Source organism: Columba livia, chromosome 20 (genome assembly GCF_036013475.1).
Source record: "Columba livia isolate bColLiv1 breed racing homer chromosome 20, bColLiv1.pat.W.v2, whole genome shotgun sequence".
NCBI lineage: Eukaryota > Metazoa > Chordata > Aves > Columbiformes > Columbidae > Columba > Columba livia.
Window position 1 is genome coordinate 2,582,296 of NC_088621.1, and position 17,105 is coordinate 2,599,400.

At 42.9% G+C, this 17,105-nt stretch overlaps 1 protein-coding gene and 1 long non-coding RNA gene across 2 annotated transcripts in view; one reads left to right on the forward strand and one right to left on the reverse strand.

Moving 5' to 3' along the window:
• MED13 (mediator complex subunit 13) overlaps positions 1 to 2,693 on the reverse strand; it is a 51,253-nt gene extending 48,560 nt beyond the window's left edge. The window contains exons 1-2 of the mRNA XM_005511932.4: positions 2,415 to 2,693; positions 274 to 508 (exon numbers count right to left, since the gene is read on the reverse strand). Coding sequence (XP_005511989.2) covers positions 274 to 508; positions 2,415 to 2,480 — 301 coding nt within the window. The 5' untranslated portion in view covers positions 2,481 to 2,693. The remainder of the gene's footprint in view (positions 1 to 273; positions 509 to 2,414) is intronic.
• Positions 2,694 to 9,679: 6,986 nt separating this feature from the next.
• On the forward strand, positions 9,680 to 14,941 carry LOC110365885 (uncharacterized). The gene is made up of 4 exons (XR_002425795.2): positions 9,680 to 9,818; positions 11,594 to 11,636; positions 12,184 to 12,247; positions 14,806 to 14,941. It is a non-coding gene; the product is annotated as an uncharacterized LOC110365885 (long non-coding RNA).
• Positions 14,942 to 17,105: the final 2,164 nt, after the last annotated feature.

The following is a 17,105-nucleotide window of genomic DNA, read 5'->3' on the forward strand; positions in this document are numbered from 1 at the left end:
AATTTCATAGGCTTGGGGTTTTGTTTCAAAAGAAACAAGTGGGGAGCAAAAACTTGTTTCTTGAAAATCTAGCAGCCCAAGACCACCTAAACACAGACAGTAGCTGTTGGAACACTGCGCAGCCATAACAATTTGGAGCAGACTGTAGCAATAAATTTATCTTATCTATAGACAACAGTTCACCTAGTACAGAATTTCTAAGGGCTGGCAGGAGACAGCCCTGAGCAACAGCATCCTTTCCCTGGCCAAAATACGGAATTCATTTCCTCCTACCTGAGAGATCATGATGAATAAGGTCAGCAAAGTTGGGGTCATCACCCCACCAAAATATCCACAGCTCCCTGCGTCCAGGTCTCTGGTCTCGGCGCCAAACGCTGAGCACATCCGCCTTCAGACAGCGACTGAAACTGCTCAAAATAGGGTCCTCTTCCGTGACCGGAAAGAGAATCGGGGCAGATGTTGGACCCTGCCATACGTATCGCTTCCATTTAATCCCAGTTAGATCAGCCTACGGGAAGGAAAAGAAGAACCAGTCAGTCACTTGGGGTAGGTGCATCCCCACCAGAACCATCCTGCTACAACGAGATGATGGCACAGGAAGAGGTGGGTGAAAGGAAGAGAGGCGGGATTAATCCAACAACATTTAACAGAAACCATATTCGTAATATAAACTAATCAGGCACCCTGTTTTAAAACCTCCTTTAATAACTGTAGAAAAGCAAGAGCTGTTCATTTTCACTGCAGCTGTAAGATACAGAGAAAAATCCAGATTTGAAATTTAAAAAAACAGCAAAAGACAAGTGAATAATGTAATGATTTGCAGACTGCAGCTGCCCAATCTACCAAACACTTGCCTTAGCAAAGAACATCTTTCTTTTTGCTTACTTAAGCATACAGTACCTTTGAAATCCAACATTACTCTAAGGAAATAGGTAATACAGTAAATCTAACTCAAGCATAGATTCTTCCAGCCATCTACTACTTCAGAAAATTCCACAAGTTTTTCCAGTGTAAAATATCTCTGTATCTCACACAGGAAGCCTCTCGAGTACACTTATTTTACCCAGAGCTATCACACTTTCCATTTCTCACACCACATTTTAAGAATTTAAATCCTCTTTCTGTCATTAAATTATACATCTGACTTGCGTCCACATTGGTTATGATCCACTAAATCCCCTCCTAGCCAAAAATTCATTTCACTTTATAAAGCAGAAGAGTTACTACTACATGTAATGGGAAATAAGACAATTCCTGGATTATCTACAGTGCAATACCATACCTAGTTTTTAGCGCTAAGCTTTTTCGCTCGAGCACAGTCACCTTAAGGCATATGGGGAGGCACTGCCCCGGGTTCTCTTTGAGAAGGGAGAACAAGGTAGGCTGGCATTTGCAAAGAAGTCACTAATTCTTTTTCTTCTCAATACCACAACACACAAAAGCTTGCTGCAACATTTAAACCTAACATGGCAGCCTTCCTCCCTTCAGAAGGAGAAGCAATTTAGACGGAAGGTTGGGAGTCTGCAACAGCTGATACTTTAGAAGGACTTTAAGATTTTAAAATGCACCACTAATAGGGAGCTGTAGGCCTGGTGCAAGCTGCTGACATGGTCAGGCTGCCCTGGTCCCACTCCATCCAAAAAATGTTAGTACCACAGCCCGGCACAGGTATTTACTTATAACAACCTCTAGAATAATAACTATCAGTCAGTCAGCCAAGATTAGCTAATTTGCATTAAAAAGCAGATGAAACAGCTCGGCACAGCCACCAAAAACTGCATCACAGTCCAGTTAAATCAAATTTACTTTGGGAGCTACCAAAGTCAACAATCTGAACGATTTCATCCTTAGGTTTAAAAAGACTACAAAATGGTGCACAACAAAACATAAGATACCACCGCTTCACTGCGAGTCCGTCACCAAAAGCAGACCTCCAAGAATAAAAACAAGCAGCAAGAGATGGCTTGAGAAGCAAGGAAGAAAGGGAGGTTTCGGCTCAGATTTGCCTGGGATGTCACAAGTGGGGAGCGAAAAGAGAAAGTTCCCCGAGATGTGGGGATGAAGGAAGAAGGAGCAGCGGATCTCCTTACCTTCCGCAAGAAATGAGATGGAGAAAGGGGGAAAAGTTGCAGGCAGGGAAAGGGAAGGAAAAGGCAGTTGCAGGGAGGATCCACCATCCAGGAAGAAAGCGGAGGGAGGGGCGAGGCAAGACAGACAGCGATGGAGGGGGAACCAGAGGGGCATGGGAGAGTTGGCTGGCTCCAGGCAGGGCCTACTCTGAGGACTCATCCAACAGAAGCTCTGCTAAAAATGGCTGCTTTGCTTCCACTACCCCTTCCTCCCCTCCCCCAAACCTCCTCTTCTCTTTCACTCTGTGTCTGTCGTGCGTGTGGGTGCCGGTGGCCCAGACTTACCAGGCAGAAGAGGTTGGAATGGCAATCCTCCAGGCTGGCCCCGTTCGGCACGAAGCAGGAACTCATCCTCACAGCCACAACCCACACGCCATTATCCCACAGCCTCCGACAAGAAAGAAAGAGACAGACAGAGAGAGAGAGAGAGAGAGAGAGAGGAGACAGACACCGAGAGGGAAAGGGGGGAGGGGGGACTATGCACACGCACAAATAATGATACAATTAAATAAGGGATTTACATACAGACACACACGCACGCGAAATAGTGGCAGGATAAATAAGCCGGGAGGAGAGTGGTATCGGAGAGAGGGGTAAAAAAAAATATATTAAAAAAATAATTAAAAAAAAAAATATTAAGAGAAACTCGGAACGTTTTCTCTTCTTCTGGATATCAAACGAGGGGGTAAAGCCACCGTGGAAGGGGAGAACAGAAAGAGGGAGGTGGTAAGTAATCCAACGACGGGAGATTAAGATCAAAATCCTCCCTGTTCCTCTTGTCTTCTCATTCGCATAAGGAGGGGAGGGAGAGGAGGTAAAGTGAAGGGGTAATTGATCCAACAAGAGAATAAAAATGGGGTAATTGATCCAGGGGGCTAAGGGTAAAAATCAGTTGACATCCCTCCTCGCTCTCTTCTCAGATGCCAAGCAAGAGAAGTAGGAAAAAAATAAATAATCCAGTGGGGGCAATTAATCCAGAAACCTCCCTCCTCTTCCTCCTGTTCCTTTAGTCATCAGATGAGAAAGGGGCAAATTGTGGAATGACTGGGAAGGATTGGCTGTGGGAGAGAGAAAAATCCAGGCTCGTCTCTTCGGAGTCCGAGGGCAACAGGGTGGAGGGGGGAGGGGGGAGTCAGATTCTTCTCCCCTGCTCCAAAAATAATCCAAATAAATTAAAATTTAAAATCATAAAAACAAACTTTGGGGGCCAGAAGCAAGGCAAGTCGGAAGAATTCGTAAAGGCAGGACAAGAAAAATTTCCTGGGGTGTACCCCAAAAAAACATCTGCGGGGGCAGGGGAGGGGGAAGGTTTTCCTTGAGAGAGAAAGGCCGCAAAAGTCTCCTCAGCAGCCCAGCGGGGGATTAAATTCCCCCGTGGAAACCCCCCCTCCCCAAAGCGAAATACTCTTCGCAGAGAGGGCGAAACCAAAATATCCTCCGTTGGGTAAAAATCCTTCCGTGGGGAAAAGGAGGGAGGGGGAAAGGGGTGAAAGGAGGAAATTGCGGGTGACCCTCGAAGTCTCTTCGGGGAGGATGGAGGAGTCTCCCAGAGGCCGATCCCCAGTCTTTTCGGGGGAGGAGGAAGGGGGAAATCGCAGAGTGTCTTCAGGGAGGTTCGCCCTCCCCAGCTGTCCTCCGGGGCCGAGGGAGCCCCACAAAGTCCACACAGCTGGGCGGGTCTCTTCAGGGGAGCCCGGACCCCGCCAAGTTACCGCCAAGAGCCGGAGGAAGGGGGGGGGATCCGGGGCAGGGAGGGCCCCTCCACCGCGCCAAACCCCGCAAGACCCCTGCGAGCGGGAGGGGAGGCGAGGCGGGGAGGGACCAGCCTCGCAGCTGGGCTGGTCCCTAAAAAAAATAAAGAGAAAAAAATGAGGGGGGGGGGAAGGCGGGGGAAAAAAATATCAAATGTTAGTCTTCCAACGGAGCGGTCTCTTCTGCGGGGAAGGGGAGCGAGCCCCGAGACCCCCCGGCGGGGTGGGGGCCCCCGCTCTCCTCAGGTGAGGGGTCTCCGGAGGTGCCGCGGGAACGCTCCGCTCCGCGCCGCCCCGCTGCGGCGGCCCCGCGGGGGCAGTGGGCGGAGGGCCCCCTCCCCGAGGGCTCCTCGGGAGGGCGGGGAGGCGGCGGCCGAGCCCCGGGCTCTCTTCAGCCGGAAGGGCCGCGGGGGAAGGGGTCGCAGCCCCACAATTCCCGGCCCCGCCGCCGCCGAGACAGAGGGACGCGGCGGCCGCTGCTGCTGCTGGCGGAGTCGGTGCCCCGAAGCCCCCGCCGGTGGGTCTCCTCCTCGCTTCCCCTCAGCGGTGCCTCTGTCGGCGGCTGCCCGGCCGCGGCATCCTGGTCAGCCAGCTCCCCTCAGCGCGTCTCCCCCATGTCGCGTCGCGGCCGGAGGGGGAGGGGAGATTCTTCTCCCGTTTAATTCCGAGCCCCTTTTTCTTTAATGGCGGCCACAGGGACGAGAGTCGGGGCCCCCCTGCCGCGCTCTCATTGGCCGACGCGCCGTCACGTGGGCCCGCACCGCGATGGCCGCCGTCGCTGCTGGGAGAAGGAGGGTGTAGCGGCGCGGCGCGGCCGCCAGGGGCCACCGCGGCGCTGCGGAGCCGTCCGCCTTCCCCGTTGGGATGGCGCCATCTAGCGGCCGCGCCGGGCCGTGGCGCAGGGGCAGCGTGGCCGCGTGTTCGAGTCCCGCCTCCCCGCAAGGCCCGCGGCACCCCGAGCTCGCTGTGTCCCCCCAAAATGCCACCGCACCCCTGCCGGGGGCTGCCGTGACGCCCACCCCCTCGTGGGCATCACCTCGGGGCTGGACAGGAGGCGTTCCTCATGCATCCACCACCGCCGGTCAGCCCGGGGCCAAAGTCCGAGCACGGGCTGTCCCACCAGCACAGGACACGCTCACCCCACTCCAGTTTTGCAAATTCCACCTCTTGGCAGAGGGTTCCCCAGATCTGTGCTCAACACCGTGCTGGCACTTTGCACCAGGGAGCAAATTCCATGCTAAGGATCTCAGAGCCTTTTTTAAAAATGTATGCAAGTATTTGGAAAGCTTGCATTAATATTTAATGCGAGCATTAATGCTTTCACTAGTCCCACAGACATCGTATCTGCTGGAGCAGAACTGTGCTCCAAAATGCAATTTTTTTTCGTGCACAGATTCATATTGTGCAGTTTGTGAGGATGAAGTAGGTGGTTCCTCTGTTACTATACGCACAGATTTGCAGAAGGACTTTGACATTATTCAGAATTAAGATGCTACAGTGACAGTGAAAGCTATTTTTAAGACATATTTGGAAAGTATATGCATCGTTAATCCTCTCATATTACATATTACTTTTCCATGCAACAGTTTGCATGTAGAATGCAAAATTTTAAGTTACTATATACATAATTCTTTGACTGCAAAGTTAAAGTGAAAATACAAACCAGTGTAAAGTGCTCCAAGAAAAAAAAAAAGGCTTGAATGTCTCAGCTAACGTGATATTCACATTAAAATATGATACGTTCATGCAACAGCAGCACATTGCATCACAACTATGCAACATGATGATGTTTCAAAGGCCCTGCAAATTATTTCAGGACTCATGAACAAGACGAGCAGCTACCTTCTGCAAATGTCTTGATAGAGGAGGAGGAAAGAAGGACATGCTATAAATAAATTTATATGATAAGTTAAAAAAAAGGTGAGGCTAGATATTTTCACCAAGAGAAACTTTGAAGATTTACTCACACTAAGGCTATTTTTGCATGCCAGTGTAGGCAAGCAAGATTCTTCTTTTTATCTAAATAGAACCAGAGTATTTTTAACGCAGGAGATTCATTCCCTCACTGCTCGTTGGAACACGGCAGCTGGGAGGGAGTCGGGATGCGGGAGGAGGGCGCATGGAACCAAACCCCTTTCTGAGTGGAACAGATGGCTTTCTCCATGGTGGCCACAGACAAAGACCATGGTGTGAGGAAGAACCGGCTCGCAGAGACCCTCCGAAGTTCCAGCGCATCGCTCCAGTCGTTAGAGCAATTATCTCACTGCGCAGAGACACGCTATTAGATCACACCTCCTGAAGGGCAAAACCGATATTGTAGGGAAACAAAAGAAAGCAGAATTTGACATTAGCAGACAAGAACCATTATGGTTTTCCATCGAAGAAGATGAAGTATTCTTTGGTGAAACTGGGATTTGGCAGAGGGAACAGAAACCCAACGTGATGACTCGGGATGCACAGCAGACGTACTCCCACACTTCCCCATGGATTTCAGGATAACACCACATTTTCACTAGCAGAGAATCCCCCTTTTTTTTCTGCCCGAAACAGCACAGCTCAACGTGTGGAAGAGGATTAATCTAGTGTCTACCACTGGGTTTGGCGTGGATTCACTTCACAGCTTCGAGGAACCCAACTTCTATGTCTCAGTTTACTTCTTTGTGAAATGCGTTTTGAGATCCAGTTCATTGGTACTTACACATTAGTCACAATAAATACTTACATAGGATCCTAGCCCAGTCAAGTGCAGAACATAATTTTTCCAGTAAATATAATATACAGGATAAAGAATAAAATATTGACAAAAAAGGAAAGAAAACTAATGCATCAACTAGGTATGTTAAGAGTCATTCCCTTCCTGCTTCTTGTCTGAATTACACACCCTATAAAGGCGTCGGGTTCCCAGTTACATGTACAGCACTAATCAACAGTGAGACCCAGGATAACACTCATAGCCATGTTTAGCAAATTTTAGACTTGAGACATCACTTGCCCTTTGCATACTGTACATGCTAAAAGGAGGCAGATTTTTTTAAAAAGTGGAAAAAAATGCTATTAAAAATGCTTTCTATTTTTTTTATATAGGTTCTTACATATTACAGTTCTCATCTCTGCAACTTCCAGAAGTGCATTAAGCTGCGTAATTAGCATCTGTCACATGTAGCCTTTTCTTTCCCTCTTCCTCTCCCTAGAGGGAAACTCCATGAAGAAATTTTCATATAAATTTCAGTATGCACTGCAGTGCATTCATATTAGAAAAGATCCAGTTAAGTAAGTTTCTGCTCATTCCTAGGTTCATCTCTGTGTAATATCAACTTCACCAGTTTAAAAAAAAACGCTACTGATCCAATTTAAAAATTAACTAGTCTTTTGGAAAGACAAGGGTAGTGGGGGTGGGGGTGAGATGATCCCCGTTGCGTCAGATTTACACCGATGGAATTGCTGGGAATTGGGCGGTAAATGCCAGTCACTCGTCCTGGTGCTGTACCCTTCCACTCTCACATAGTCCCATTGGGACATCCAGCCCAAAGTAGGAAGGGACGGATGATTTTCCCCTTTAGCCAAAAACATTTCTTTTGAAAGGAATAATCGTATTTTGAAAAACATCAGAACAGAAAGTAGGACTTCATATTGCTTTTTCATTCACATTAAAAGACATTCCGTTCTTTAATATAAATAGTCAATGGGCACTGCGGCATCTCCCAGACAATCTCTGGGCAACCTTAAGAGATGCTGCCTTTTAGCAGTAAAGACTGAAAAGAGAGAAAAGCAGCTTGAGAACAATCACAACACAAAAAACAATGACATTATTTAGCATTCGATTTCCAATTCAGACTCTCTTCTCATTTTTCAAAGTATTTATTTTCTACTTAATTAGTTCAAAAGAAAATGGAGATTATAGGATTGAACATACTGCCAACAACCTGAGGTATGAAGTGCAGACCGAATGCTCCAACTTGAGCTACAGCGGTGGTAATTATTGTAATTGGCCCACGTGAAGCAAATATATCAAGTAGTGTAGAGTTCAAACTCATGCCAGTCAGTCTCTGGCTGGCACCGGCAGTTCTATCAGGAGGATACAGAGGTCTCAGCAGGACTTATTATTGGCAACTCTTCAAGAGTTCTCTTCTCCAAGTGGTGTCAAGGGGATTTGGGTGGGAAGAAAGATAATTTTTAACAAATTAAACTACCTAAAAATGGCGAGATGCCCAGAGCCACCTAGTCTGCACGAGTCACTACTACCAAACAACTTTAAAAGAAGATTAAAAAATATCATTGCTGTAAAAAAACGCCTATCCAGCTTTAACAATATGACCAGATCACTGCAGACACCTACTGTACACCAGACTACATGTATACAAACATGTCAGGAATAAAAGCTACAGCAGAATACGTACCCAGAATGTGTTTCTCAGAAAAAAACTAACTCATATTACTGGAATCCAAGTGTTCCTATAAAGGCAGGCCATATAGTTTCAAGAAATTAGAAGACCACTCACTTTTTAATTAAAAATGACAATAGCAAAGCCCCCATAGGAGATAAGATTAGGGGGATTGTTTATTTCCCATTAGCATTTCTCTTACAGCATTTGTAAGGTGTCCATAATTGCCGTAAAACACAACTTAGATTTGCAGTGAGAGTTTTCGCAGGAGGCTCTGCTCTCTGCCATATTGATACACAGCTGCTTTGTTTAGATTTTGCAAGAATGCTCTTTTCAAATGGTGAAAATGTCATTTTTTAGCAGAGGTCTCTAAGAGAAGATTTGAGTTTAATGCACAGCAATAAAAAGAGGAATATGAGAATCCTTGTTCTCTTTAGTGTCAGCTTTGGTTAAGACGTATGAATGCACATGAATAGTCTTGTCAGAATCTCTGGGGCTACAGACATCCACGATCTAACATATTATTCCTTCTGACCAGAACATGAGCTGCTATGCAGCAAGGAGAAGGGAAGGAGAAAAAGATCGGACCACTCCACAACCATGTATTTCTCTGCTTGGAAATCTCTGAACACAACTTTTTTGGAGTGAAAATACAAAGCTTATTTTCTCCAGTCTGAATGACTGTACAGACTCTTTAAATCTGCAGCAGGAAAAACAAAACAAATCATTGTTTAATGCCTGATCTTGCAGCTTTTACTCATGGAAAGGATCCTAATTAATTCATATAAATAAAGACTGTGCAAGCAAGGACACATACTTATCAGAAGAAAGCTTCTAATCTTTCTAGCTGCTAACTCTATTTTTTAACTTGAATTACTAGTTTCAGATAAAAATAAGATAATTAAATAATTTAGTTTAAATAAGGTAATTTTAATTCAAATGTCAGTATATATCAAATCTGGATACTACTACAAAGAGAAGGTTCATTCACCAGAGACAAAAATCTTACAATGTGCTTCTGGCTGAGTCAAGAGAAAATATATTTCAGATTTGTTGTTGTTAGCAATTTGTTGCCAAATAAACTGGAATGATGCAAAAGCATTAAAATGAGTTTGTCTCCTGAAATTCGAGGTGAATGAGTACCTTTCATTTGTAGTGCAACAAAAGAGAATATCCCGCACTTTGCGACTCAAACCACCTCTAGTCCACATCCAGGAGTTACAGCGCATCAGACAAAGAAACGGATTTGTTTGGTGCAATAAATGATAGCAGACCTTGCCGTATCTGAAGTGCAACAGATGGTCTTCCAAGAGCAGCATAATGACTGGCAGACAGCGCACTTCGTTAGAGTGGCTTGGAATGTCTTCAGCAATTACACAGAGAGTTCTGGGGGGAAGCCCTGTCGTCTCCACGATTCTCCTCATGTAAATAGCTGTGATTTTCCTGGTTAGATGCTAGAAAATTCTGTCTTCTAAAGCCTGACCAGCTGGTGAACCGGAGAAGGGAGAACCTTTCAAAATGAGGCTGCAAGGATTTTGTCACCTGAGAAAAGAGATGTAAGTAGGAAAAAAGAAGTAAATTAGCATTGAAAGGAAACAACTTTGGGGATGTCACTGTAAAGCTATGAATCCATAGCCGGGTATTCCATGGAACTGTAATTTATGGAAAAAGGAAGGTTTAAAACAAGGTCCTTGAGACATTTAGGAGCTGGAAGGTCTACAGGTAGAACATGTGGAATGTCTAGCGGGGGGGGAAAAAAACGACGACTAAATTACTGAATTACAACCTCCTTCCTTTGGGAAACTGGTGACTTTCAAAGAGTCCTCTTCAATTGTGGCTACGGTTCTTCAGGCAGGTTAAAGTGAGCTTTTTTGAGGCTGTGACAGAGTCTTTCAATTTTGATAGACAAGCTACTCCACAAGAGAGCAATTAAATAGGAGTTATAATAAAGAAACAAAAAGAGTAATAAAACGCTGATCTTAAATTTTTGTAACCCACGTATACAGTATTCAACTTCTATCCCTTCCTCCCTTTCCCCCAATCCTACAATCAGTCTTTTCCGTTATAAAATCTTCCTCACCAAATTCACTGTGAGTAAAATTTTGTGTGGCAACATAAACACAACTAAAATGTGTCCTTTAACAAAGTAACTTAGATGTTGATGGAATCATAACTGCATTACTCCCTCTCCAATTAGCAGCGGCATTCTTTATATTTGCTTATGAAGCGGAAACTGTTCGCTTGTCACTACAAAGACCTTCTGTAGAAGACTTAAAAAAAACAGCCACAGCAATTAAAATGACAACAACAGAGGTGGATTGGTCACATTCTGACAGAAAATATCCAGCTGTTTCTTTCCAGCAAAAGGACACACCAACTATCTGAGATGCTATGACCAAATTTTGTCAGTCTACATCACACTGATGGGTATTCTGGCACAAGTACGGATTTCCAAGAAAGGAACAACTAATACAGAACTAAATCTAACCTCAGAGTCTGGTTTTGCTTGGGTTTTTGTTGTGTTTTCGGGTTTTTTCCCCACCCGATCAGGATCACCAGTCGTCCTTTTTACCCTCACAAATTTCCCTTTTGCCAGAACTATAGATACTCTGCATGTATAGATATTCTGTGATAAATCCTCTAAAAAATAAGGGTAAGCAAGGCAAAAAGTAAAACTGATAGGGTTAGGACAAGTAAATTAGATTTTACACTTATTTGCTCTACTTGTGTTAAAAACATTCTCTTAGAATGTGAACCAGAACTTACAGGTACCTTATAACATTGGTCTTCTGAGTTGTGTTTGTCTCCAGAGGAACTGCCATAAGTGGGCAAAAACTTTAATGTCGCCTTCTTCACACCTTCAGCCACAATGTTTTTCATGAGAACTTACAGACTCAAGAAAATTACTGCAAAATACAGAGGACAAGGGGAAAAAAATAAATAGGCAAAACAAAAAACCCCAACTAACCAAACAAAACCACCTGTCTTTTCCCTTCCCTGAATTCACCTTCCAATTTCAGGCCTGTAAATTAGCTGAAATGTGTTCAGACTATATTACCCTTCTGAATGTCTCTTCTGATACAAGAGCTTGACGTCATGCACCTCTTTCTTTGCAAGTATTCTGAAAACACAAACTTAAGGATTACAGCATCTGGAAGTACAACAGAGATGAAACCCCCATGTCTGTCAGGTAGAGCAGGAGCTTATGTCAACTAGAATCATGTGCTGTATTATTGCTCAACAGATGTACTTGAACTAGAGAGACAAACTACTTAAAATACACAGAAGGAATGTGCAAGCTCTTTTGCCTCTTGTGCCTCTTTTGTTGCAGGGGAAGTGCACACTGGCCAGGACTCGGAATACCTTATTCTGCAGTAAGTGGGGGGAAAAAACCAAAAAAAAGAGAAGAACAAAAGAAATCTTGTCAGTACACAGTCATTTGGTGTACGACGAGATGGGAGGACAACCATGATAAAGCACAAGCACAGATAAACCCAATACATATATAAGCTAGAATATAGTAAGCACACTTACCACTGCAAAAACAATGTAAGTAAATCTCTCTCCTGGGAAAGGCTTTAAGACTGTTTTCCTTTTTCCAAATCTACATCACCAGTGAAGTCCCATAAATGAATATTCTCTTGCAAATAAAGTGATGATCTTCACTTTTTGGCAGTTGCAGTAAGAACTGCCTTACAGGAAAGATCCCATAAGTACGTTTTATTCCTGTGAACAATCTCCTCAAAGAGCAAGGAGAAAACATGAGCTAAAATTACTTGCGCAATCATGTTTCATAACTGTTCCTAGCCTAGTGGTATTGGTCCTTCCCTTTTCCAAATACAAAAATGCACAAACTTTTCTCCCTCTTTTACTAAGTGGGGTGGAGGGGGGAATAATGTGCTTATCCTTGGCTACTTACAGGGTCTGAGGAGCTGTAAACAATGGAGCAGTGTGTGCCACTCATCACATCGCCTCTGAAAAAAAGGTATGGAAAAGAATGCACAAAATATGTAATTACTGTTTCAGAAGATAATTTCATTACTAATACATCCCCAAAGATAGCATGCACAGTACTGCAGTTTAATTAGATGATAACTGAAGGGGGTTAGAATTTATGAGGTAATAAATATATTTTGGACTAATGAACTCCAAGGCTGAAGTGTTTATTAATCTGGAAGAGGAAGATTATATGGTTGATAGGAGACAACCTCAGGTTGCACTGAGATGCCTATTGTTTGTATATTTGAAAATTAATATTTTCCTTCTTTTGGGAGCTAGATCAGAAAGCCAAGATCATTGTGGATGGTACTGAACGATACTAGAAACTGTTTGCAAAGGCAAAAAATAATTAAGTTTAGGTTGTGGTTTTAAAGTTGCACCTTTTAATCCATTTGTCACCTAAACTATTAAACACTGCAAATATACACTCTATATGTGCCTTCTGACAGCTGTCAAAGACTTATTCTGAGGGGAAGAAAGGGCAGATTCCTTTCTAGGATAACCAGAGCCTTTACAGGACTAACAGCCCCCTCTCCTGCTCCCCCCAAATACTCAATTCTGATTCTGTTTTCCTGCTTTGGGGTTTCCTGCAGGACTACACCATGTGGTGAACAAGCACATCAATTTTAATGTCTCATTAATTTTTTTCTTTCCTTAGTATTGTTCTATAAACTTTTTGCCTAGTGCAGCACACTAAAGATTTGGAAACTTAACTATTCACCACTGTGTGGATTTATATCCCAAACAGCTGTGCCAAGAAGTCAGAGGAAACAAATGGCATAATCTATTAATTTGTCCTCGAGCAGTTACAACTAGAGCTTTATAAATTGCCATAGAGTTCAGCCCATTTAAACTACATTTCTGTGTTCTTTTAAAAATGTTAAAGTCCCACACAGGCAAGACAGGAGGCCAAATTTAGCCCAGGAAAAGGTGTGTGTGATTGAAGTAAAGGACCAGGTTGCTTAAGCTAAAGCTTAGGGAGCAGTTTGGCAATCTGGACATCCGTAAACCTTATTAATGTTTACAGATATATAAATGGTGAGTGTCAGGAGGATGGAGCCAGGCTCTTCTCGGTGACAACCAATGATAGGACAAGGGGTAATGGGTTCAAACTGGAACACAAAAGGTTCCACTTAAATTTGAGAAGAAACTTCTTCTCAGTGAGGGTGACAGACACTGGCCCAGGCTGCCCAGGGGGTTGTGGAGTCTCCTTCTCTGCAGACATTCCAGCCCACCTGGACACCTTCCTGTGTAACCTCATCTGGGTGTTCCTGCTCCATGGGGGGATTGCACTGGGTGAGCTTTCGAGGTGCCTTCCAACCCCTGACATTCTGTGATTCTGTGAATTTAGGCCTGAGAGAACCAGAGAGAAAGATAAAGGAAGACACACCAGGAGGAATAGTGCGTGGCACCCTCTCCTTGGTGATGAACCAAGAGTAACAAAGGCAAAGGGAACCCTATGCACATATAACATTAAGGGAAAACGCAGGGAAATCCTGGTTGTGTCAGAAGAGCTGAAGCACATGGGGCCGCAGCGAGGAGGAAAGGGGCAACACACATCACGTCTCACATTTACCAGAAAGAAAACATCTTGCTTCTCTGAGCCCATCCGTGTTGAGTGACGGCAGCGAGGAAGTTGTGTTTCTGAGGGCTGTAAAGATTGAAAGATCTTTAAGAAAATGTTTATTAATTAGCTTAGGTGATCCAAATCTAATTGGCCATGGGTTCAGACAGCTTCCAGTCTGGCTCCGGAGTTCAGAGCAAAGGCCTCAACGCTGAATCTTGAGACGACTACACAGATAATTAACAGGAGATGACGACGACGGCCATTTCCAAAGCTCCTGCTTTTTAATTCCCAGGCTTATATACTCTCTGCAAATGAAACAAGCAACAGAGCTAACTTTCCAATATGAAATCTCTAGGCAGTACGTTATTCATACAGCTTATGTAGATGTCTTCACCCTCTGGAAAAACAAAGTTTAAGAAAAATGGTTCTATCTTTGGGGAACAGTTTAAGTCTCAGCTTAACCACGTCAGGAAATCCAGTTCTATTACTTTGTATCTTACATTTTATTACTAGATTGGTAATAGGAAATTACCAAATAAAATTGCTATTTTACTTGGTAATTTTTTTCCATGGGCCTCGTCTAATATGAAAGATGGTGATCATCAAATTTATTCAAGTTTTCCTGTCAACAACATCATTAACCAAATCCCTCAATTTCAAAGTAAATAAAAGCATCTGGGCTTCTCGCACAGCAAGACTGACTTGCATATTTAAGCCTCATATATAGATGAATTTGCACTGGACCAAATTTGCATATTAATGAAGGACTAATTGCTCTTTGCAGTCAATTTTATGTAGATGAATCTACTCCTCTCAGTACAATTTTCATAATGTTCAGAAAGAACCAAAAAAATGTAAAACTTTTAAAAAGTACACAAATGTTAGACAATCAAGGAAGAAATATCATAATGACATCAAACAGCTTTACATTAAATTGTATATAATTCATCTTTTATATTGTTGCTTTATTTTAACAGCCTCCCACAAAGAACGGAACAATTCATAGAATAACTTCAGCATATTCCCCCTCTTCGGTCTCAGATTTTAACAGCTTGTAACAACTCATTATATGATCTTGTTTCCAGCTGGAAGGATGGAGCCTGGATTTTTAGGAGAAGCTAAATTTGCTGAACAGGAATTTATTTTCTCTCAGTCATCCTCATGCCACAGGTCAGTGATGAGAAACCCCACCCACCATGATTTTAAGGTAGTTTCTACCCACTTTTGCAATATTAAGAAAAAGCTCAAAAGCCCAAATCCCCGTTCAGCCTCTCCTGAGCTAAAGTGCAAAATACCAAGACGAAGAGAGAAAGTACTTGAGAAAGAGAGATATCAACACATGCTGAGGAAAAAGCAGTAACATTAGGGAGGAGTTTTTCCTAATTCTGTCGGAACATAAGGGCAGAGTTGGGAGATGCATCAGGAATCAGAACTGAGAGGAAGGGAAAATGGCCAAGAAGCTTTCACCAGCATTCAAAAAAATAATAACAGGCCACAAAACTAAGACAGTTTTAGTCATAAAATGATAACAGTAATAATTGGAAAAGAATGAAAAATACCAGGAAAATATTGCGATGATATTGCTGAAGAATTTTCAGCAAGGAAACAAGACTCAGTTGAGCTGATCAGCCCGGAGGACTTGCTTTCAGAAGTTATTTGAAAACAAACTACAGTTCATTGTGTACTTTGAAAGGACAACTTTTATTCTGGATCCTGAATTCCAAATATCTTTCTGTTTTGCTCAGAGAGAGGAACGAAAGGAAATGCACCTTCTTTATAACTTAAATACACAGCATTTGAAAACCTGCTATGGGCACTCCACCTTTATTCCAAAAGGTGTCTGGTTCAAGCGATTAATGCTGGGTGAATGTACACAAAGTTAATTATTCAAACAAGAACAAGATGTTCCACCCCAAATGATCAGCTTCTTCAGTGACTGAGACGCCTACTTCTAATCATCAAGAAAGGTTAACCTGACCAGATTTAATTAGCTCCTTAATACGATAATAAAGATGCATAGATAATTGGTGAGGAAAAGACTGCAGAAGCAACACCGAATCCTAACAAATTCCTTCCCTCAAGACCAAAGCCTGGGCTGTTAAATGATTGCACTGATGGAGGAATTCTCTCTATATGTACTTTTGCAATTGTCTATGTGGAATTTCACCTGAATAATAATAATAAACACATATGAAACAAGCAAAAAAAGCAAGAAACAACATCCCTAAAAGTCAATGATAAAACGAACCAAATGATATTTTTTTAATACTGTGCTTCAAATAATCAAACAACTTGCAAGTATTTAAATGTTATATATTGGGAATACTGCAAAATAGAATTCGTCTCCAAGAACGTTAGGATATTTTATTAGCCTTGTATCTCTGGATAACATGTTTAGCACTTGCTGGTTGAGGCAGGTTGTAGCTCGAAGTGTTACCAAATAATGAGTTTTAAAGTGGAGGACTGGGCACTTTCTTTCAGTGAAGATTAAACATCCCTTCAAATAAACAATTCAGTGCAAACTAATGTATCTGATATTGATTTATTCTATTCATAAAAAGTAACAACGTAATGGTAAATTCAATCTATTCAATGGGAAGTTTATGAGCTTAAATATATCAAAAGGGCAATGAAAGCTAATATACAGTGATTAAATAACAATCTGCGCGAAAAAACCCACACAACTTTCAATTCCATTATACTGCAATCACATACTGACAAAAAACAGGCTTTGAATTGTTTCAAAGGAAGCTGCAGCCATTTGCCCTTTCTAACAGCTTAGAAGTTTACAAGGAAATATTAATTTATCATTTAAGTGAAGGGTATCTCAAATAAAGTTTTTGATTAAAATCTACATTTCTGAGCCTCCTGGCAGTGCCAATATTGCTGAAACAGGACATCAGCTGCAACGCCAGCAATTCTGGAATGCAACACCATAAACTGTAAATCAGTTTTGTCCCACTATAATATTGGTTTAACAATAAAAGAAGAACTTCAATGTTTAATATTTAAATAGTATAATTATTCCTTTAGAACGAAGTCCAGAAGGACCCTTCATGGGCACATGATGCGAAATGACGACACAGAGGACGTGGTTTTGCTACATGACGAGGTCTTAATTTGTAGGAGCCACCCGAAAGGTCCAGCACAGTCCCTGTGCTGCAGGAATCACAGAATCACAGAATGTTAGGGATTGGAAGGGACCTCGAAAGATCATCCAGTCCAAGACTTCAAAAGCAATCTCCATCTCAGTTTCCTACAGTCCTGTGATTTTTAC